At 29.6% G+C, this 23,726-nt stretch overlaps 1 protein-coding gene across 1 annotated transcript; it reads left to right on the top strand.

The window, feature by feature from the left end:
- Window positions 1–23,527, top strand: LOC116768565 (ATP-binding cassette subfamily G member 4-like). Its single transcript, XM_032659306.2, has 10 exons — window positions 1–273; window positions 6,694–6,811; window positions 16,618–16,804; window positions 17,431–17,576; window positions 19,659–19,897; window positions 20,486–20,596; window positions 20,710–20,855; window positions 21,090–21,276; window positions 21,377–21,633; window positions 21,707–23,527. Exons 1-10 carry the CDS (start codon window positions 144–146, stop codon window positions 22,049–22,051), a joined length of 1,866 nt encoding a protein of 621 aa, XP_032515197.2. The 5' UTR covers window positions 1–143; the 3' UTR covers window positions 22,052–23,527.
- Window positions 23,528–23,726: the final 199 nt, after the last annotated feature.

Raw genomic sequence — 23,726 nt, 5'->3', positions numbered from 1 at the left:
GTCGAACTAACCGTCGTCGCGTTTGGGCGTGTAGTAGTTGTAGTGTTTCTGTTTCCCTTTGTTTACATCTAAACCAATTCTTTGTGCTTCCAAACGCGCGATGGAAAGTCAACCCTTTGTTCTTGTGTAATATATATGTTTGTATGGAAAACATGGCTTCGGACAGCCAATCAGATTCACAAGAGACCAATTCTACAGCATTGGTTGAAGATTCTCTAAATATTACCTTTGAGGATGTGTGCTACAAAGTTAGAGATTTGTTCTCGGGTGGAGGTGAGCTTTCTTTTACATCGTAATATTATGTGCTATCGTTTATACAATCTATCATCGAAACGCGGAGCGTTAACGATAGTTATCTGTAGTTCAACACTCATTATCATACTTGAATGATAAACAAAAATTAAGAATGCCTCCTTCAAGATGTATCTACTATCTACATCTGTGCTACAAGACTCTACAAAGAAATAAACAATGTAATTATGCCATATAAGACACTTTATAACGTATGTTTTAAACGGTGTTACGTTTTTACTTTCGATAAGTTTCGAAACATGCTCTTTGACCATCGCTCTACGTATGTTTACCAACAGCGATATGAATAATAACTTTGAAAAATCATAACAAAGAAAGTAAACTTAATGATAGTGTTAATAATTTAAGTCCTATTCGTAAAAATGTTTTGTTAAAGACTTATTTCCAATTGATTCGAGTCTTTATATGTAGAGACACATATTAAACTGCAGACCAGTTTTTAGTGTCGTCCTGTTGCTGACACAAGTCTAGGATAAAACTTTCTCACTTTAAATAATGAAAATGGTGAAGTAAGTGAGATTAGTAACGTTTAAATATGACAATGTCATGAATTAGTTGAAAAATTTATTTTATATGTGACTAAATGTTTAATAATTATTAGGGACATTCATTTACTTATCTTTATTTATTCAAAGTAAATTCTCTTCAATGTTAATTAATTGTTTATGAAACGTTGCATTCATGCTTTGCGTGTTAAATTTGAAAGATAAAAATAGAACAGCAAAAATGATATGATTGTAATTATTAACATGATATTAATTGGGTTATAATTTTATTATTATAAATGGTTTTAAATTTAAATTAATTTAAAGTAATGGTTTAAACTTTAAAGTAGTGCAATGAATAAATTATAAGATGTGCCAAATATTATTATCGGTGACATTTAAGTTCCTTATCAGTGTGGCAAAAACACATTCCGTTATGAGCAAGCTACGTTACCAGAAAATGATTTTATTTCATACATCAACAACAAGTTACAAATAAAAACATCATATAGTGATAATAAAATTAAAAATTAAATATTACAATTCATTATTCTCAACCTAACAGCGAATACTTGTTTGATTTTTTTTGTTTTAATAAAACATAATACATAAGATTTTTGTCTATCTCATATAAGTAACATTCAAAAGATTCCTATCTGCGATTTATAACATTACATAAGAAACGTCTTCAATAATAATTTGCTTTTATAATTTATTTAAATATAATATAACAAAATCATAATATTATAATATATTTAAAATATTACAACATTAAAATAATTTTATGCATACGTACAATAAATTCGGTCTGTGAACAGGATCATATGTGCCATTTAATGCATTCTCGATTTTTTTAATAAAACAAGGAAATAATATTAACGGTCAAGGACCGTCGTAGATAATTATAAATTACAAATACAAAGCATTTTGAACAGACATTATTTTTATTCCCAAATGCTTTCTACAAATAAGGTTCTCCATAATAAATAAAGTCGCAAGGGTGTTATATCGTGGCAGAGATGGGCGGGGCCACTCAACGATGGGAGCTACACGTGCGTCGCCGTCTCACACCCCGAAAGGCCAAAAATAGTTTGCGTATACTCGGTCAATGACAGTGTTTCTATTAACAAATATCAATTTCATATTTAATTTATGTAATTGCACAGTTAAACATATTCAGAAATATAAAAATTTCAACTGTGTTAGCAAATTCTACCAATTTCGTAATGGAAACTTCGCCAGTAATGATTCTTAATGTTTGATTCTTTCACTAAAATATTTATACATTTAGTGTTTTCTTTAAACGCTATCCTTTACGACTTTGGAATTGATTAAAATACGTATAGTAAAAGTCATATATCAGAAAATTCTTCCATTTACACTAATATTCGCCTTATTATCTACTTATGTACACAAATAGGATACCAATTTCAAGAATCTCGTTGTACAAAGTGCATTAACTAGAAAAATTCGTTAAAGCCATTACCAGACCCAATCACGTTGTAAAAGTAAACAACACATGCATAGGTAGTAAGAGACAACGTCAGACTTGCATCTTAACACTTCAGTCGTCAAGATACATATATATTGATTATGATCACAACCAATGATAGTTCATGAAGAACTCAAAATAACATAAATATATGAAAAATATACAATTCGAGTAATTATTTTTATTGTCTTTATTATTCTTAACTTCCTTAAAGTAAACGCTTTTGTAATTGATTTGATACCTTTTTATATTTTCTGTTGTTAAAAAAATAATAATTTATTAAGTAAGGTCAAGATATGTTAATCTGCTGGGTGAAGTGATTTGCTGTCAGTCCGAACAGTGGGTCGATTCGATAATCGATTTTTCATTATAATATAATCATTTTATAAATATCATCTTAAAAATATTCACACGATTATATTAATAATACTGGTAGTTTGAGAAAGTTTGTAAAATTCCAACGCTTTTAATAAATATCGTAACAGCTAGCTAGGGATCTATATCAGTACACAATTTTAATGTCACAATCGTTGTGTACTTTAAAATAAATAAAAATCTCTTTGAGTATTCGTAAACAAAATATTTTCCTTTTTTTTTAAGTTCTGAGTAATGAAATCGAGAAGGGAAAAAAACTTATTGATCTTGCGAAATATTTATACTTCCGCTATGTTTCGTAAATCGGCATTGAAAAATGCAACCATTCTTGTATTTACAAAATGTTGAAACAATTCTGTTTTAATATTAAGGTAATTTTTTTATTGATACCTTCTTAACATATATTTTTAATATTTAAAGTTGCACAATAACTATAACACTTCTTTTCGTGTTGTATTATTCATGTGAATCAACTCGTTTTCTTTGGGTTACTGGCATATGATGATTTGTAAAATTTTTTTTTTTATCTCAATCTAGTAATTAATATATCTGTAGTCTTTGAAGTAGTTTTACAGGTTTGAATATTCAATAATATAGATCTTTTATAGTTCCAGTCTCAGATGACAAAGTCCACTTAGAGTACCGAATTATGGTGGTTTCAAATTTCAATTTAGAAATAACAAGTTAATCTTGAATCAACCCTTAAACTATTTGACTTTAAAATGAATAAAATATATTGCAATCTGGCTATTAAATTAGATAAAAGTTTCACGACTAGTCATCAGCACCAGCTTCAGTAATAGAAAATGTTAATAGATCTTTTAATTTAACGCCGTATTAGACAATCGTCCGCAATATCGAAACCTTGAAAATACTCCCCCTTTTAATATATTTCAAAAGAGGTTTTAAGATTTCCTTACATTGCTTTAACGTGCTTATATTGTGTTTGACCTCTAAATTTGATATGGTTCTTTAAATATTATCCGACCCTTTCTTTGAAAAAATATTCTTCCTCTTGTGTATTAATTATTATAATATAATGAAAATTCTATTCGGTACTCATAGATCCCGGAGCAATCATAAACAACTATAATTGACATATATTATACTATAAACAAGATATTGTGTTACTGGTTGCGACTTATGTATTTTAATTATCTGTATGATTGTGGAGCTCTTCGTTTGACACCTTGGCAGATAAAAAACAAGAAAGATAACTAATAATAAGGCTTACTTAGCATAAATTAGTGTGGCTGTTTAATATATTAGTATATTTTATACAATATTATTCTAAAGTATTTAAAAGTGTCAGACACTTATTAGTTATTATGGGTCCAAAATTGTATTATTCCTTTAAATCTACAATAAAATACAATTAACTTTACTCATTTTTTTATGTCTGTAAAATATATAATTGTTATCTTTAAATAACTTTGTTTCCTACGTAATATTATTTTTTTGTTATTATTTTGTTCACACTCATTAAAAGGAGAGGAATTTTAATGACAAATAAAAATAAGACATGGTTACATAGATAACGTTCATTTATATTTAATAGTAATTTCTCTAACACCTATTCTTAAGAAAAAAATTAATATCTTGACAGGTTTCGCTAGGCGAGTACAATAAACAGGCAGATATTTAAAGCACATAAGACGCTACGGGAACCTAAGATTTTGTCTCTCAAAAATATAACTTATGTCTTCTCCCTCAGGAATCTCACTCTCTTTATTAATAGTAAGTTATTCGTGTTCCACACAGAGTCATCAACGTAAAAATTTGACCTTGAATTAAACAAGGAACCACGTGTAGACGTTGATAATACAATACTATTGCTATTGACGCCACATCGTTATTCTTGTAAACATGTAGATAATAATGAATTTGTTTTATGTGTCAAAGTTAATACAGTTATTTGACAATTATAAATTTCAAAGAGACATAAAATACATATATTTTTAACCATATAACGCGTTTTTTGTCTCGGCCGCTTGTGGTAAAAATGCTTTACTCTTTATCACTTCAAACAATTATAAACTTCAAACGAATTTATTTCTTCTTAATTGTTATTTATCAAGTAAGAAAAATTATAAAGTGAACACATAGTATTTTACGGGTTACACCGCTTACACCATCAAGCAGTTTATCTCAGTAAATTCTATGTCCATTTCTATCTCGTTAAATATGGAAATAACAATATACATATATATACACTATTATATATATATTTATATATTATATTTATATATATATATATATGCTTCTACAATACAATAAAATTCCCTTTAACTTTATCACAATGACATTGCATTCCATTTTATCAAATGAACTCTATCTTATAATTTTCTGCTTATTTATGTTTAAAGATAGTAATCTTGAAGTATTCGGAAAGAATTCCTTTTATGATTATATTTCTGAAGTCAACCAATCTATGTATGTTGAATTAAATCTACACATACCTACACGAATACAAGCATGCATTAGCAGGTGTACCTGCGAATGAACAAACGCGATTAGGAGAAACTTGTTGACTATAATATTATTAATTTGAGTTTATTACAGCTGTGTTATATACATTATTAATTATTAACCTATTCTTCTCATTAATGTTCTTTTAAAATAACGTTCTTTAAAGCAATAAGATCTAAGAATAATTACAGCATATTCTTAATTATATTTTTTTAATTATAAAAAAATTCATCCCATTTAAATTTCTGTTAACAAAAGGGATAGGTCTTAATAGTATTTTAATTGATTCAAATCAACATGGCTTATATTGTTATCTTTCGATGTTATTTAGATAAACCGTCACCTTTCTGAATATAATTCTGTATCCGACTGCTTGATGATTAAAAATAAGTTATCATTCTAATCACGTGTCTTATCAAGACGTGGCGTTCACTGATTAAGGAGACGTTCACCTTTGTATAAATCAAAAGAAAATAAGCATATCTTAACATTAGTTGTATTCATTGAATGATCTCTTAAATTATAAAACTATTATAGAACATTTGTACTATATTTATCCCACTTATTGACAATGTGGACATTATAAAATTTCATTGGTCGTTTCTATTTATAAAAGGGCTATTAAGTGTCAGTCACATAAATGCTATTTGCATTATTTAACCAGATATATTTAAGCAAATATATTTTTATGTTCTTAACTTAAATGTCAACAGAGAAAACATAGTTAACTAATTATTTCATATAATTTAAAATTTTGTGTTAAAATTAATATTTATCAGGATAATAAAAAATTGGAATCTCGACTAAAATAATAAGTGTGGGCTTAGTTTACAAATTAATTCTGAAAATAATAGAATAACTAATAATAAAAATCAGACAACATTTGAAATCCATGTCATGTTGCACAAATTTCTAAGAAATGAAAAATACTTTCCATAAAAACAATTGCTATTTACCGGCGATTAGCTACAGACGAAAAATCTTAAATCATATTATATGATACCAAAATTTTGACTAATTCTATCTATCTAAACACAAATTACGTACATTTAAAGTACGTTTAGACTACCTTATGTAGATGAATAAGATTTATTTCTTATTTAAAAGCAAAAATAATGTTATAAAATTAAGACAAAAATTTAAACCCATTTCTTTTGTTGTAATACTAAACACGAATTTTTAAAGTTATGACCTCACAAACAAGTAAAGATTCACATATAAATATATATTTAAAATAATTCTATTCCAAAAGAGGTTTTATTGAATGTTACTTGTACTTGTTCTATCAAAACAATGAGTTTAAATTAATATATTACTATCATAATTGCCGATGTGACAAAATTTGAAAATCATACAGAATATATTCTATCATTTTAAATTTAATTGGAATTACATTAAATGTATTACATTTTATAAATTACGAAATATACGTACATAATTGGTAATTAAAACATCCACACTCAATACAAAAGGTGTAACTAGGTTATCACGAACCAAATGACATTATATAGCTTAAATTTTCAGTTAAAATATTATATTAATTAATATTTTTTTGCCCAGGACGCAAGACGATTCTCAAAGAAGTCAGCGGACAATTCAATTCAGGAGAGCTCAACGTAATTATAGGACAGTCTGGGGCGGGAAAGAGTTCTCTCATGGATATACTAGCTGGATACACGTAAGTGTAGAAATACCTTCCAGTATAGGGTATAAATCAAATCCAACACAGTTGGATTACACAATTTCCATTTATTACAATACTTTCACACGCGTATACACCAAATACTTTTAAACAGTTCTAACCCCCCCGATAACTTCTTCATCCTTTTATATCTCTAACCCTTTGACATTTTTCTACTTTAATTATCCCTTCTTGTGACAATGTTGCCAGAGGCTAATATTACAAATGATTTACAATATTTGGATGGTCCTATAAATAAGTTTTGATGACAATAATATTGTTTTAAATAAAAATTATTGCAATAAATTTGCCTCGGATTTTATTATTTTATAAACATAACCTACTTTCGACCGTACTGACAATGTGTATGGCCCCATACACGAATCAGGTGATAACCTTACATTTGGCCTTTTTATGAATTAAACACAATTAAGTATTAGTAAAACAAAGTCCTTGAGAATTGATTGGTTCAAGTCAACTGTAACTGAAAGTAAATTGTGTCGACTGTAATTCCTTGAGAAGTGATTAATTTATAAATATGTTTTGTATTTGTATATATATTTAGTAATAGACATAGCGTAATTACCATATCATAACTCTACAGAAAATTAACAGAGAGTCTCAAAACATAAGGTCCTACTTAACACAATAACCACAAAAAAGAAAATTAAAAATCTCATACCGCCATGAACGAATCTTGTAAGTTCTGTGCCAAGAAAAGTAATTGATGTGATACCGGGAAATGGACCAAGATATTGATGTTATATCAAAATAGAGACCATGTGAAATATAGACAGTTTGTTTGATTTCATTCCTGACAAAACATTTTGAAGAATTCAATGTCAATGGCTGTGCAAAATACTTTTGCTTAAGAAACTTTTTGGATTCCTTCATAAGAGCCTAGTGTCATATAACAAAAACTGCTACACTTAATATGATTATCTATAATCTGAACGCTATCCATATATACACATAAATTATTATTTGTCTCAAGTCAAGTCCTTCCCTAGTTCCACCACAATTCATCAAGTTGATTAGGATACCGTAACATTTTAATCACTATCAGATATGAAGAGATTAAATTAAGATATTGTATTTACATAGTGATATCTTTGATGTGATTGTGTTACAAATACTAAGGTTAAACTGGTTTCACAACTGCTTAGACGTATTTGGTAGTTGATGAACACTGTCAACTATGTCAAGAGCATAAAGTATATGTGAAATTAAGAACAATATTAGATGTAGAAATCTACGTTGTCTTAAGTCACTTTAAGGTAACAATACTCACAGACACTAGGAGGATGGGGATTTGACATAAAATGATATGACATCGTTGTGGGAAGTTGGTTCGGGAAGATGAAGTGCTAGCAAAAAAAAGGTTAAGGATTTTCGAAAATGAAAAAGAAATCACGTACTCGAGCACATCAGACTTTCATAGCAACATATATGGACGTGGTATTTCTGTTACTTATGTACATTAACGGTTTGTTAGTTAGTTGGCGCCTCATATGGGCGGAATAAAAGAGTTCTTTGAGCATTTCACACATTCAAAGGGAATGTTAAGTGATCTCAAATAATGTCTTAGAAATGAACGTCGATTTGAAAAGACCAAAAGTCATTTCAGATTTTTGTACAGATAATTCAGCTTGGCGTCCTAGTTAGCTGAATCCAGAATATAGCTAATAAAACGACAAATTTGCTAATAACATCGATGTTATGAAAATAATATAGATATGTATGCTATGAAAAATTCAAATCATTTTATTAATTAATATTAAAGTATTAATTTGGAAGGGAAATGTGCGCTAAGCGGTTTATTGGTAGTTTTTTTTTAACTATTTATTCTTATTTACTTATCTTTTTGGTATTGTAATAATGAGTGCAACGCCGCATTTAAATGGTTTCTGCCAATATTATTTATCTTCTTCGCTTATATGAAACGTTTTATGCCTTTTACTTCACGTATAAGTTGACACGTTTATATCTTAACCCTCTAATGCATTCAACCGCCTTGAGGCGGACATAAAACCACACTCTTGTAACTTGCTCTGTATGTAAATTTACTTGCCAATCTGCATAACACCGCCTAGAGGTTACTAATAGGTATACGTGAATTTTGTTGGTATGGAGGGGATCATGCCATGAAACGTGGTCGAGCGGATTCAGTCACATGTTTGCGGACAAGTGGTGAGGTTACATGCATAAATTGTTCTGCGTGAATGTCCAATCTTTGTGTAATAATTATACGTTTGTGGAACTTCGGTTGAAGCAGAAAAAATTATTGGTGAGTGACTAGATACCTTTATTATACATTTCTTCATTTGAGTGGAGTCGAATCAAATTTGGTGTCCTTCTTTGGGCCCATTTGAGGACCCCGTCTTTAGGCGGACTTATGCATGTGACTCAAAATAAAAATTTCTTTCGACGAGCTACAATATTTTTGACTTGTGTTGGTATGCGGTAGATAAAGTATATATTTTCAGATATGGCAAACCAAATGCGTAAAGATTTCATAAAATTATCTGAAATGGGTGAAGAGGAGATCTGGCAATTGCTAGATAATATTCCTACTGATGATGAAGGGACAGACGATGACAACGATGACGACGTTGATAGCGATCAAGGCGCCCCAAATCTTGATTTCATGCATACTGAAGATGAATTGGAACCACTCACTGACGAATCTCAGAAAACGGAAATACCTACTAATACAACAGAATCGGGCAGTGCAGTGTCAACAATTTGTCCGATTGTTCCAGAGCAACTTGATCAAAATGAAGAAATAATTTCGCTTATGCCTGACCACACAGAAGAAATTGCTGTACAGGAATCCGCGAAACCCTATCGACGCCGCAAACGTCCTCGTACCCCGGAGCCAACAGAAGAAGAAGACGGTCCCGTTGTTCAAGCTCTCGGTGTAGTGGATGATGTTGCAGACATGAAAAATGATTCTCCACAATTCAAATCTATTGTTTGGAAAAAAAAGAATCTTCACCTTCATGTAAATGAAGTGGTTTTTAGAGGTCAAAAAGAATTACCGGAGACGATTACCAGATTGGACACACCTTATAAATGTTTCCGTTACTTTATGAACGACGCCCTGTTTGACCATCTTGTTGAACAATCAAATTTGTATGCAAGGCAAAAGAACATAAGAACAAACTTCAGTGTCCAATCCGTTGATTTGCGAAAATTTGTTGGCATTCTATTGTATATGTCGGTTTATCGCTATCCAAATGTGCGATCATATTGGGGAAATAATTCCTTTGAGGCAATTCGCCAAACAATGCCCGTTTTGCGATTTGAAGCAATACGCCGGTACCTCCATTATAACGACAATGCAGCAGTAGTTACACGAGGTGACCCAGGATATGACCGTCTTTATAAAGTTCGTCCCTTGGTAAAACATTTCAATGAAAGATTTCTATCAGTGCCCATGCCTTCTAGGCTGTGCGTAGATGAACAAATGTGTGCCACAAAAATGACGGGATCCCATTTGCGCCAATATATGCCCAATAAGCCACATAAGTGGGGCTTCAAATTTTTTTGTCTTTGTGATACTTCCGGATTTTCGTACTCTTTCGAAGTATACACTGGTGCCGGAGATAACGTGATTTTTGATGGTATGCCAGATCTTGGGGCTGCGTCAAATGTTGTAGTTCGCTTGTCAAAACAAATACCAAATTTCGTAAATCACATCCTATACTTCGATAATTTCTACACGTCCCTTGGCCTGCTTACGTATCTCCGAAGTAGAGGAATTTACAGTTTGGGAACTGTGCGAGTAAACAGAGTACCCAACTGTAAATTGTCTAGCGATGCAATTTTGCAACAGAAAAAGGTTGATCGTGGTTACTCAGAAGAGTTTGTAGGTACTGCATATGGTATTGATATATCCTCTGTGCTATGGAATGATACGAAAACTGTGCGCCTATTGTCTACCTACGTTGGAGTAAAACCATTTGCGTCTAAAAACATAAACAAACAGATTTCAAAAGTAACACGTTGGGATAGAAAAAAGAAAACCCACTATGACATTGACTGTCCACAAATCATCAAAGAATATAATCGGCATATGGGGGGTGTCGATTTGATGGATGGCTTATTAGGCCGTTATCATATTCGTATGAAAACCCGGAAATGGACCAACCGAATTTTTTATCATATGGTCGACGTGGCAATGGTGAATGCTTATATACTTTATCATCGGTTGCATCCCCATGCAGATAAAATTGAGTTGCCAACGTTCAGAACACAAGTCGCAGAATCACTCTGCGTGTGCGGCACTATTCCAGTAAAACGAAGCGTTGGCCGACCATCCAATACGACACCGCCACCAAAGATACCAACAGCGAAACGAGCCTATCTGCCAACCGATGATATTCGTTATGACCAAATTGGCCACTGGTGCGTTTTTAGGGATCGGTCTGGCAAGAAGCAGTGCAAATACCCTAAATGTAAATCGGAAACTCAAGCATACTGCACTAAATGCAATCTATCTTTGTGCAGTTCAACAACAAAGACATGCTTTTATGATTTTCATAACAAATAGTAATTGTAAAATACAGAAAGTCTCACTCAATGTATAATAAAGGAAAAGTTTTTTAATACTACTCACTGCATGCGTCCGCCTAGAGGCGGATGATTGTTTTTTACCTATAACAGCCGCACCTGATAACAAAATCAGTTTTCTTCTTCATATTTGTTGTTCTAAATATGAATCTAAAATTAGCTGAAATTTTCAATACGATAGAAAATTCATGCATTAGAGGGTTAATGCTCAATATTGAAAAATAAAAATATTTCTATTTGAACAAACTAATAATAATCGTAAAACTATATGTTAGTTATTTGTAATTGTTCAATAAAATGTATCAATAAATACACATATAATATATTTTTTAGCAGCTGCAGGTTATGACGTTACCGTAAAACAGACGTAGTTTCTAAGCAGACTGACAATAGTTCATTGTAAAGCAACGATATAGTTTAAACGAACGATTGTTATACACTATCAACAGAATAAACAACGAAACACAATATTTGCATAAATATTATAGATAGATAAATTTTGTTATTTATGATAGCTTTTAAACACGGGAAAAGAATTTCTCAAAGATCTACAAAAAATGCTAGCTGTCTAAAAGGTAAAGATATATAATCGGGACAATAAATTTTATGAAATTATCCATGACCGCTAGGCCATTAGACGTAAGTCACAGTAATATAAATTACGGAGTCAATAGTACTGACATATTAAGATGTGTCAGGAAATGAGCAAGTGGTACCAATAGAATTTCGGTCGTCGATAGGCTATCGTAACCCCTTAAGATCAGTATGAATCGTCACACTATATACGAAGCGTATCTTGTTTTTCATTCAATAACCTATGTTAAAAATATATTGTGCAGAGTTTTATGAATGAAAACTTCTAAGGCTCGACTTAGATTAAGCATATAGATGGCTGGTACGGTTGGTTGCATAGGAGATTGTATAAAAACATCATAGTCAAACTTAAAATAATAATATAAAAATACATATATCTAAAACACAATATTAAACTAAAAGCTAAGCTTACAGAGTGCTATTAAGAGAAAGACAGTACGATTGGCTATATATTGGCGGTTCTGCTATAAAATAAAACCAATTTAATGTATATAGTACAAACAGTTTATGATCAAGCAGAAGTGAGCCTCAGTTACATAGCAGCGTTCAACTTATATTGTAACGCATCACAGATCATCTAATCTAATCTAGATTCATTAATACATACATAATTATAATGTATGTATTCAGTGAATCTTTAAAGAAATAAGTTTATTAAAAAAAGATATTAGAATTTATATTAGAGGTGATGAAACAAATTCGGAACTATTAACGAGAACAAATAATTTGAAACAACATTATAAGGATTGAATATATGTTGAGAACTCGTTATCTTTTATAACTACTCATAATTTACAATATTTTAATTAAAAGTAGATATTCGAGTCAAGTATATTAATTAATATAATCATTCAATTACAGTTCCTATCAATAAGAATACAATATTATCTATGAAGGATTATTATTATCTAATATCTCGTTTCAGCTATTCTTCGTTATTCAATATATTTAACAAACGAGTTGTTCAAAAATGTTTATAATGCTTGTAATTTTCAGTCAAATTGTTTGCAAATGTTTAGAGATTATTCATGAAGGAATCCCGATTTAAAATACAAAAAAATAATATCTAAAAATAAATAATACGTGGTCAGAGTAAGTAATCCTTTACAAACAGCATCCTGTTGCACCATTAATTCTCAATTATTGATTAGAACCTTATAAAGTATTTTTCTTTAGTTAATGATTCCATTGTAAAAATAATTCGTAATTTAAATATGGTTCAAAATTAATTGAATTAATAATTTGACAATGGATATGATATAAGTTATAAGTTAATCAAATAATAATAGTTTGATAAAATATTTAAATCTATACACACATTGTTATAATCATAATCAAGAGATAAGATGACAAAAACAGGTGTTGTCTTATCATACAAATATACTATTATTTTTATTCAGCAAGAGAACAAGTGCTTATAATTGTCCTAGAAGAACTTCGTGTCTCTTTCTTCAATTAAATATAAACAGGTCAAAGACTTTCCCGAGTATTCATTTAAATGAAACTAATATTTTCAGATTACTACGAGTATTTAATTAATTTTAAAAACTACATACTCCTGTCGCAAAGTAACCGAAACGTCGGGAGTATGTAATTTTTAAAATAAAAAAACTCGTATGAATCCTAATATTAGTTTCATTTGAACAATTGGGTATCCCTTAAGTATGATCAGTTTGCTTTTCGTGAATAATTTGACATAGGCATATTTATATTTTACCAGATAGTTACAAACCGTCTGGTGAAGCTTAAGGAGATACATAGAAAGACTAACCTCGGACGCCATTGTCATTTTAGTAGTCGACTTTGCTCTCTAACCACTATGGAATTGCTAGGACTACTTTAGGTATAAACAGGAGTCATACGACCTGAATTGATGTAATTTAATAATGCTCGGATAAAAATAAACATTTAGCAGCGTAAAATAGTCTGGCTTTAAGCGTGATTTCAACTTGAAATCACAGAAACTTGGTATTTTAAACCGTCGCGTAAGTTACAGATTATCCCAAATTATTTAGTCAATTCCGTGATAGTATAGAAAAAATCGCATATAAATTTTGATACTGCTGCTTAAACTGCCAAAATCGAGGAATGGTGCGCGGATTTTTTTTATATTTACATTAATTTACTTAAACCGAATCCAATGATTCTTTAATAAAGCGTGGGCGCCCGAGCGGAACTGGCGCAGGAGGCGCGGGAGGAAGCGAAGACTGCACTCCGAACGATCTATCACTAGTTACATACGATAAATTGTATGACACGGACTGATCGCTCTTGTTATTAGAATATATATCAAAGAATTGTCGTTGTAGTTACACAATGTATTCTTATTTACAATTTACTACATAATCACCTGCCCACAAATATTTGACAAGTACATTATTGTTTTTAACGAAAGCAAGTTTCGTCTCCAATATTAAGTAGATAGATTTAAGGAGCGTATAAAGCGAATGATTATCGTTGCATTCTAAACACGTTGCCTTGTAACTATTGAGGTGCGAGTGCGAGTCACTCTCCGTAGTAATAACCATATATATATATTGCAATGAAAATTGAATAACTTTTATTAACATGATTAATTTGCTGTTAATTGGGTGAAACTATTTTTGTAACATATCAGTACCTACTACTCATGAAAAACAAGTCAAATATCTTAACATTTGTTTAAGATTCATGAGAAGTTATAGAGAATTTTTTTGTTGTTATCAATATTTAAAAATATATCCTTGCGTGTTAAACTAGCGCCTATGTATAGCAGTGTATCCATAATTAATTCCTCGTCGCCGTAAATGTAAGTTGTCTTTTTTCCTCAAATCCAGCTGGAAGGGCTAATAAGGAAGAGCCATTAAAAATGACATCAGTAAAGATAAATATATTACTATTTTCCAGTTCTTTTCCTTATTTCAAATACAAAGGATGTGTAAAAATACGTACGATTTACAAAACGTACACGTTTAAGTGCAGTTCTGTTCAACAATTCCAACAAACAATAGTCACTCCGGCTTCATTAGCTGGCCCCCATTTCTAGTTATTGACGACAAAGAGAAGGAAACCAAACTATGACGACTAGTGCTAGTTATTTGGTATGGCGTGTAGTCATTTCGTTTACCGGCTCGGTGTTGATAACTTCCCATTGTAATAAATGGCCTGTTCAAAAAATTTATATACTCAAAATATCTTCCTTTTAATCATTTTTTTTATTTATTTAAGGACCATGGTGATCCATTTGCCATGATTACACATACATACTGTAAACCGAAAGCAAAATTAAAATATCCCGGATTAAACATTTAACAATATAATTAATAGATTTTTTTTTGACAATTGTGTAATAATAATGACACAGACATAAATGTTGTAGTGTTTTTTTTTTAATAAATATATGTAAAAAAATATGTATCTCAATGTGCATGAACGTTGCAGTGGCCCACTTATGGGTATTTATTATCCCATTATAATAAATATCTATAAGTGTTATGTTAATATAACATAACGGTGAATCATTTTATTTATTTTTACCGCACGTAAAGCAATGTAGTTTTATGTATCACAATGCACTTTTATTACTTAAATCAAACTCGTAGTTCAGTTTCGTGACAAAGGTGACAAAAAACCGGCTATTCAAACATAACTCGTTATTATTAAAATATATAAGGTAAATAAAATGGCGGAGACATACTTGGAGTTTCTATTATGGTTCCGATCCAAAGCAAACTTACATAGAACAATAAAATGGACATAGGCACGTAGCATGCTATGTTGAACGTCCATCGAGGCAGTATTCTAAAGGTAGAGTCTCTATATTAAGGTAGTTTGATAAGATTGGAATTCACGAAGAGAAGATTCATCTCAAATTCGTGGTGCAGGAGAGGCCTATGTCCAACAGTCGACTGATTACAACGACGACCATGAAACAGATACATATGTACATATCAATATAAAAAAATAGCTACGAGAATATCTCATAAAACTATTAGTACTTTATAATAGTTAGTCACCCGATTTGATCCAATGAGTGGGAGACGCATACGTCGGTGTTTCTTTAAACCTAACAATCTAGATCATAAGGAAGTAACCATTCAATGATATTACCGGTTTCCTTTCAATTTATCTCGAATTTACTCTTAGATGCGTAAAGTTTTTATATTTGTTAATCATATCTTTACTATCCCGATACAGAAAATAAGCTAATAGCAATCATTAAGTAGCGAAAGTAATAATAAAGGTTTGCAATTAATTAGCGATTTTTGTTGAAGCAATTATGATAATGAAAGTGTTAATAGTATTTAGTTTTTATAAATATATGCATATTTATTTATGCACATAATTTAGATTTTTATAAAATTATGATTTTTAATGCACTTAATAAATTAAATATTATTTGTCTTTTTATGGGCATTTATTATAAGCATATTAATTTGCATTTATAAAAAAATATATTATCAATCAGTCATTGCTATAGATTTTTTAACTCTAGTGACCTTTTAATGCTTTTATTAATTTTAAATATTTATGTGAACGTAAAGATAATGTTGACTCCAATTAAAAAAATATCTGATATTGATATATAATATTTGACTCCAAATACTCATCGCCTTTATTATTTTTATTTCTAAAAAAAATATATATTTTTACAGAAAACCAACTACAGGCAGGATCTACGTAAACGGGCGGACGAGAAACGAGAAACTATTCAGAAGACGGTCCTGTTATATCTTACAAGATGACAAGATTTATGACACGCTAACCGTCGATGAATCACTCAAGATTGCAGCTGAATTAAAATTAGGAAATCACATAAGCAGGCAACAAAAGAAGAAGCGGGTAACAGAATATTATGTCTTTATTAACAGCTTTGAAAAAGGAGGCGGTCCAGAAAGAATTTTTCTTTGCATTTAACACATTTATTTGTGGCACATATCAGTTTCATAGATATTTTAAAATAAAAACCTCAAAAATATTTAAATAAGTTATGATTAACGAAAACATATATCATATATATGTACCTTCTTTCATACTTAGACATATCTCGGTAATAACTTTCTTATCTTTGGGTTTCATTAAATTGAAGCCCTTTATTACTTAATTCTCTAACCGACTAAATAATCTGTAAACGACGTTTCCTTGTCTTTTTCGTAAGTATAAAAAGATGTCCACGTAATTTGGATTGCTTAAAATAAAAAAAATCATTGAATTGTTACAAAAAAATCACCCAGTAATAAAACAAAATTTTAATAAAAAATAAGAAAACTGTTTAGAACTTAGAAACAATAAAATCTGTTTATATCCGTGTTTTCGACGATGATTTTTTTAAATGACAAACAATCTTAAAAAACTTATGGTGTAAACGATAATTGGCAGCAAAAAGTTTACGTTTAAATATAATTGATGGTGTTTAGCAAAAAAGAAAAAAAAAGAACTTTACTAACATGTTACACCGATTTTTCCAGATAGAGGAATTGATGACATCGCTGGACGTTGGAAGAGTAAGAAACACGAGAGTGGGAAATCTTTCCGGAGGTCAAAAAAAGCGACTGGCCATTGGATTAGAACTAGTCAGTGACCCACCAGTTATGTTTCTGGATGAACCAACGAGGTAATTACCCGCAAGGAAATAATATCTCTTCTAGCTATACATTTAAAGGTGAAATTAATAATTGAAAGCAAACACAAAAAATCGTCAGTTAGCCGAAAATATGCTTCATTTTTGATTTTCGTGTGGGCTTTATGTCTTGAGATCTGGTAATACTGTAAAAAAATAATTGTTGAATCGTCGTAAACACTCGTATTTAATTAATGAAAAAAATACAAATTAAATATAATAGCTAAATGTTATTTAAAAAATAAATTGGGATAAAATTTTTTGAAAAGCAAAAAAACATTATCTTTAGCGCACGTACTTATAATCGCTTTTAGAATATTTTTTATTGTTATTTATTTTTCTAGTTTCAAACAATTATCAGTCCCAACCATATAAAAATTTTGATTGATTGGTTGTTTAAGCATTAAATATTTAAATAAATCAAGTAAAATAAAAACTTTTAAATAATCCTTCATCGAATCTTATACGATTTAGTTAATTTTCCTACGCCAAAAATCTTTACATAAAATTAATTTTGTTTCAAGCAATTAAAACTCATGTAGAAGGATGTTAATAACAATAAAAAAATACTGGCATTGTTGTTAATTTTTTTGTTCATGTCATAATCTAGCGCAAATTATTATCTCTATTTTATTATAATTGAATTAATATATATAATAATATGGCGTAAAAATATTTTAATAATTCTGTTATCACTGCAAATGTATTTTACCGAACATATATTTTAGATATCAATAAATAACAACAGTTTTTTTGAGAACGGAAAATACATTATGTTCCAATCGAATTATATATTTTTAATGCAATTAAAATATTCTATTTCTCAAAAACAATAAAAGGATTACAGAAACTTAGCCTTTAACTGCTACCCTAAAAATGTGTTTAAGTTTTGAAAACAATAAATAGTTAATAAAGATAACAAAATACTAATTGAAACTGTGAGAAAAATATTTTTTTATAAGATTTTTAAAAACATCTATTGTACAATATCTTTGGTTGTTAACTTGCGCATCGAAATCAGTATTAGTCGTGAAGTAGAAAGGCGGTTTTAAAATGCATCCGTGAAACTTATTAAAATACACACCATTATTTAATTATCCTGTACTCATGATATTTCTTAATAAAAATGTTTGTTTACAACCTAAATATATTATCTTAAAACTAATAATTTTATATGTTCAAATGAGTAAAATGTTAACGGAAATGTGTTTAAATTTATGCGTCAGTATTCAAGTTTTTTTGCACGGAAACCAGGCAGTTAACTAGTTTAACATACTGATATCATGACTTACAAGCGTGCTTATAAATTATATTATGCTAATGGTAAGAGTTTAAAGAGTTCCGTACTCTATAAAGAAAACATCTATATAAGACCTAATTATTTGTCTAAAGTGGTCACTTGTTTTTACATGAATTTTCCAATTTACTAATTTTATATATATTTATTATATATAATTTATATTATTTATAATTTATATATATATTCATTTTCCTGAAATATTTGCTAACTATAACTATATTGTAAATATTTAAATAGCTCATATTAAATCTATATTGTACCTCAACCTAACTGTTGTAAGCCATGTCGGACATAAATTAAGACATAATTTATGAAGAAATAAATGAATGTCCGTTGTTGAGGACGCGTTACAAAGGATTTTTAGGGTCAATAAAAATAAACATCACCTTTTTATATAAAAGTACTATCAAGTAACAGGTAGGTAGTTTTGAAAAAGCAATTTAAAAATATAAAATATTTAAAACGTACTTACAATCTTTATATCCTTTATTTTTATTTTGGGTCTATTCTTGCTCGTTATAATTTTAATATTAGTTTTATTCGAGAAGTGTCATACAATTAAAATAAACTCACAAAAATATCTCGAGACGTCATTACATACATTCACAATACAATGTAAATCTTATGACATCTTAATTGCTGTGTAATATTTTTTAATGATTTAGCACAGGGATTTTATGTGTCCGTTAATGGTGTTTTTCTTCTACATATCCACTAATAAATGTAAATATTTCAAATGACAACATATTATTATCATATATAACTATATTTTCCAGCGGTTTGGACAGTTCAATATCAAAGCAGTTGGTCTATCTTCTACATTTACTAGCAAGACAGGGGCGAACTGTGATCATAAGTATGCACCAGCCTTCAGCCCTTGTCCTTCATATGGTGGACAAGCTATACGGCATTGTAGCTGGAAGATGTGCCTACATGGGATCTGTATCACTCCTACTGCCTTATCTTAACCAAATGAATCTTACGTGCCCGCCATATCACAATCCGGTAGACTTTTGTAAGTGGTTATATATTAAATTCGTACCCGCACTCCAATAAAAATATATATTGATATTTTTTGAAACAGAGGAGAACTTATGAAAGTATTTCTCAAAAAAATATATATTACAAAAGATAGCCTCGTAGTACTTTCGACTTAAACTAAAGTACTAGAAGCAAGATCTTTATTATTCATTTTATTGTTATTGATAAATAAAACGCAATATCAATTATTACACGAAATTGAATTATCAATTCGGTTTCGATTGATATTACAATGATATTCGCTCCTGTTCTAATTAATTTCAGGACACCTGGATTTTAAATATTTATTATACAAGTAGCTATTTTTTAAACCTTAGAATATACACTTAAACTTCTTAAACTTGATTAAACGATTGAACGTTTATTTCATTCCATTTGTACATCGTTTATTTTTCGTAACACATTTAATGCTCCTTTTTAAGCTTACTTAGCAATAAATAAAAAAAAACATTTAGCACTATAGAGTAAAAACAAATTACCTTACAAGAAGTGTTCTATTTATTGACGATAAAGATTTTTTTATGTTATGTATTTACTGTCTAACAGAATACCCCGTTTTCAGTTATAGAAATATGCATAGAAAATGAAAACCTTTTAGTTGAATTCTCCGAAAATGGTAAAAGTAATAAATGGACTCAAAACAATTCTCATGAGACTGATAAAAAGATAATAGGTAAAAGTTTTATTTAAATATATATTGTTAATATTTTTTCCTTACATATATTTATAATAAGATATTATTTTCGCTTTTTCTTTTATAAATTTCTGGTGAACTACTGGTTTTAGAATATAGAAGAAGCGAAGAAGTCTATTTAACAACTTTACCATCAACCAAGGGAGATCCGACAAACAAAATATTGTTGGCTCTCAAAAGTACATACCCCACCTCAGCTTGGAACCAATTCATTATACTAAGTAAAAGATCTCTTATGGTAAATAAAAATTCCTAAAATGATATTATGATATCTCATTTCATTATTTCTACCAATTATATGAATTATATGAAAAATATTAACTAAAGCTATTTGATGGACTTCTTAAATATAATAAATGATTTATGTAGGTTTTGTTTTGAATTAAATAACAAAAAATAAGATTTTAAATATATTAACAAATTGAAATGATATTTGTTTTTATTCGAAATAAAATTTATATATTGTTTTAAGGGAGTCTGGCGCAATCCCTCCTTCGCCTTAATGATAACTGGCATCCACACGGCCATGGCCTTGTTTGTTGGACTTCTGTTTTTCAATGTGGGTGAGGACGCAACCTATGTTAGAGACAATTACAACTTTCTCTACTTTAGTCTCATGTTCCTGATGTTTACAGCGTTCACTTCTGTGTCCATTAATTGTGAGTATATTTATCCTTGTTAAACACAACCATGATGATTTTGGAAATATATCAGTTATGCCTATACAGTATTTTGATTTCTAAAGAAATTTATCTCCAGTTCCAGAACAAATCCCAGTTATAAGACGAGAGCACTTCAACAGATGGTATAACACTGGGGCGTATTACGCTTCAACATTAGTATCAACATTACCCATACAGACAGTGTGTACGCTACTGTTTGCGTCTATTACCTACATTCTAACCGGACAGCCTTTAGAATTCATACGATTTTCAATATTTAGCATAACGTTACTACTAGTGTCATTTGTTGCCCTTTGCGCCGGTCTCTTTAATGGATCGCTATTTACAGTGAAAGTAAGTTTGCATAACTTGTTTACCTTGTATTAATGGAATTATATTTTAAGACTGATGTATTAATTTTTTGCAGAATGGAGTTATCTTCGGGCCACTCTTCATAATGCCATTCACGATATTTTCCGGTTTCTTCCTTCGGTACACCGACGCACCTAGGTTCATACAGTGGATATTCAATGTCTCATTTTTAAAACACGGTCTAGTTGGTTTAGTTATTGCAATATTTGGTTTAGAACGTCCTAAACTAATTTGTTCGGATTTGTACTGCCATTACTCGTATCCACGAAAATTCATAAAAGACAGTGGAATGCACGATGAAAAATATTCACTAGCTGTCATAGCCCTGCTGACAATCGGATCAACGTTTATTTGTTTGGCTTACACAGCTTTAAAAATAAGGTTAAAAAGTAAATGGTAGGTACATAATTAACGCAAACGTGTTGTTCTGTATTATGTATTTATATATACATAAGTCGTATTATATGGTATTTTGAAATATTAAGAAATATAAATTATGTTTTATTTTACTGCAAAATACGCTGTACCTATAGATATTTTCTGTTGTGTTATGAATTGTATGAGTTATAAAACAAACATAACTTTAAAACTTAAACGCTCAAATTTTTCTATATATAAATATATATATACAAATATATCGCCAACCCGTCTTGAGCAAGCGTGGTGATTAATGCTCTAACGTTCTCCATGTGAGAAGAGGTCTTTGCTCAGCAGTGAGCTCCTATAGGCTGATAATGATGAATGATGAAGTGATCTAAGAATAGTGTACATGAAAATAAAATCAGTCACCACTCAATTATTATAAAATTATTAATTAAAATTCTACTTCGTTACAATACCACAAATATTTTTTCGTTTCGTAGTTTTTTAAGACTTAAAATTTTTGTTAAAATCAACTCCCGTTGTTATTCTAAATATATATACGTATTTACATGGATTTACAGGGGACGATTCGTTTATACGTTTAGACGCTTTTCTTAATATTATATGTATCAGAACAGATAGATTATAATATTGTAACATACATTATATATAGATATGATATAAGTCAAAAGCCAAACGTTCGTAACGGGTGTTTTTATATTGTTTTATCGAATAATATAATATGATTGGTACAATATATCTACACATAATATAAGATTGTATATAAATACATTGTTTATATTAATCTAAGAAGAACAATATGTTTTTTTAACAAATAATCTTATAAAATGCAATGGGTGATGTGTCATAAGATTAGAATTAAATGGTGTGGTAATGCTGCTATAAATTTATAAAATATGTGAAACACTCATTTATGCAAAGTGAAAGTAAATTGTAACAACAATTAATTGAAGTTCAGATATTCTGTGCTCGTTTGTTGTCATTAAAAACATTCCCTTACAATATATCAACGTTATTCTGTGATTTAGTACTATTTATTATGCAAGTTACATTGAAAGAGATTTTTTTTATATGAGTAAAATTAAGTAGCTAATAATTGATGCATGGGCTATTTTTTTTTTAAATGTTTAAATGACGGTGTTCATGTTATGTTATTGAAGACTTTACTGTGTTGTGTGTTGCCATAAATATTTTTTTTTTAAACTGCGCTCAATATACCATGTCTTTTTTATGAATTGTTATTTAAAGAAAAAATTCGTATCATGACAATAAACATTGAATTAAAATAATATTTTTTTCATTCTACTCTAGATTTATCTTATATTATTAATCTATATATTAAAATTTTATTTTACTGTATATAATAATGTATTTTCCCGAACTGTTCAACAGTGTTGGATCTGTCAAGAAGATGCTGGCAAGAAAGTATAGTTGTATTAGTCAAACTAGCATTTAACTTTTTATTAATAATGAATTACACGACATCTTTATATATTTTTTTTTCTTAAATATTTATTTTACCTTATAATATAGGTTACATAAAATTGAGCGGATGTAAATTTCTTGTTCGGTATGTTTTGACAAATTATTAATAACGCTTATTAATTATATATGAGAAATTTATCAAAGTGAGAAAGTATTTATGTTATAAAACGTAGATCCGAATGGTATATATTTTATATACCACCTTA

The sequence above is a fragment of the Danaus plexippus genome, chromosome 4 (assembly GCF_018135715.1).
Source record: "Danaus plexippus chromosome 4, MEX_DaPlex, whole genome shotgun sequence".
NCBI classification, from domain to species: Eukaryota; Metazoa; Arthropoda; class Insecta; order Lepidoptera; family Nymphalidae; genus Danaus; species Danaus plexippus.
This window is presented reverse-complemented; position numbering and strand designations above follow the sequence as displayed.

Bases quoted from the DNA above. Each gene is read 5' to 3' on its own strand.
- LOC116768565 (XM_032659306.2), top strand. From the start codon at position 144: ATGGAAAACATGGCTTCGGACAGCCAATCAGATTCACAAGAGACCAAT. The intron at 6,812-16,617 runs GTAAGTGTAGAA...ATATTTTTACAG, and splicing joins GATATACTAGCTGGATACAC to AAAACCAACTACAGGCAGGA. The intron at 21,277-21,376 runs GTGAGTATATTT...ATTTATCTCCAG, and splicing joins CACTTCTGTGTCCATTAATT to TTCCAGAACAAATCCCAGTT.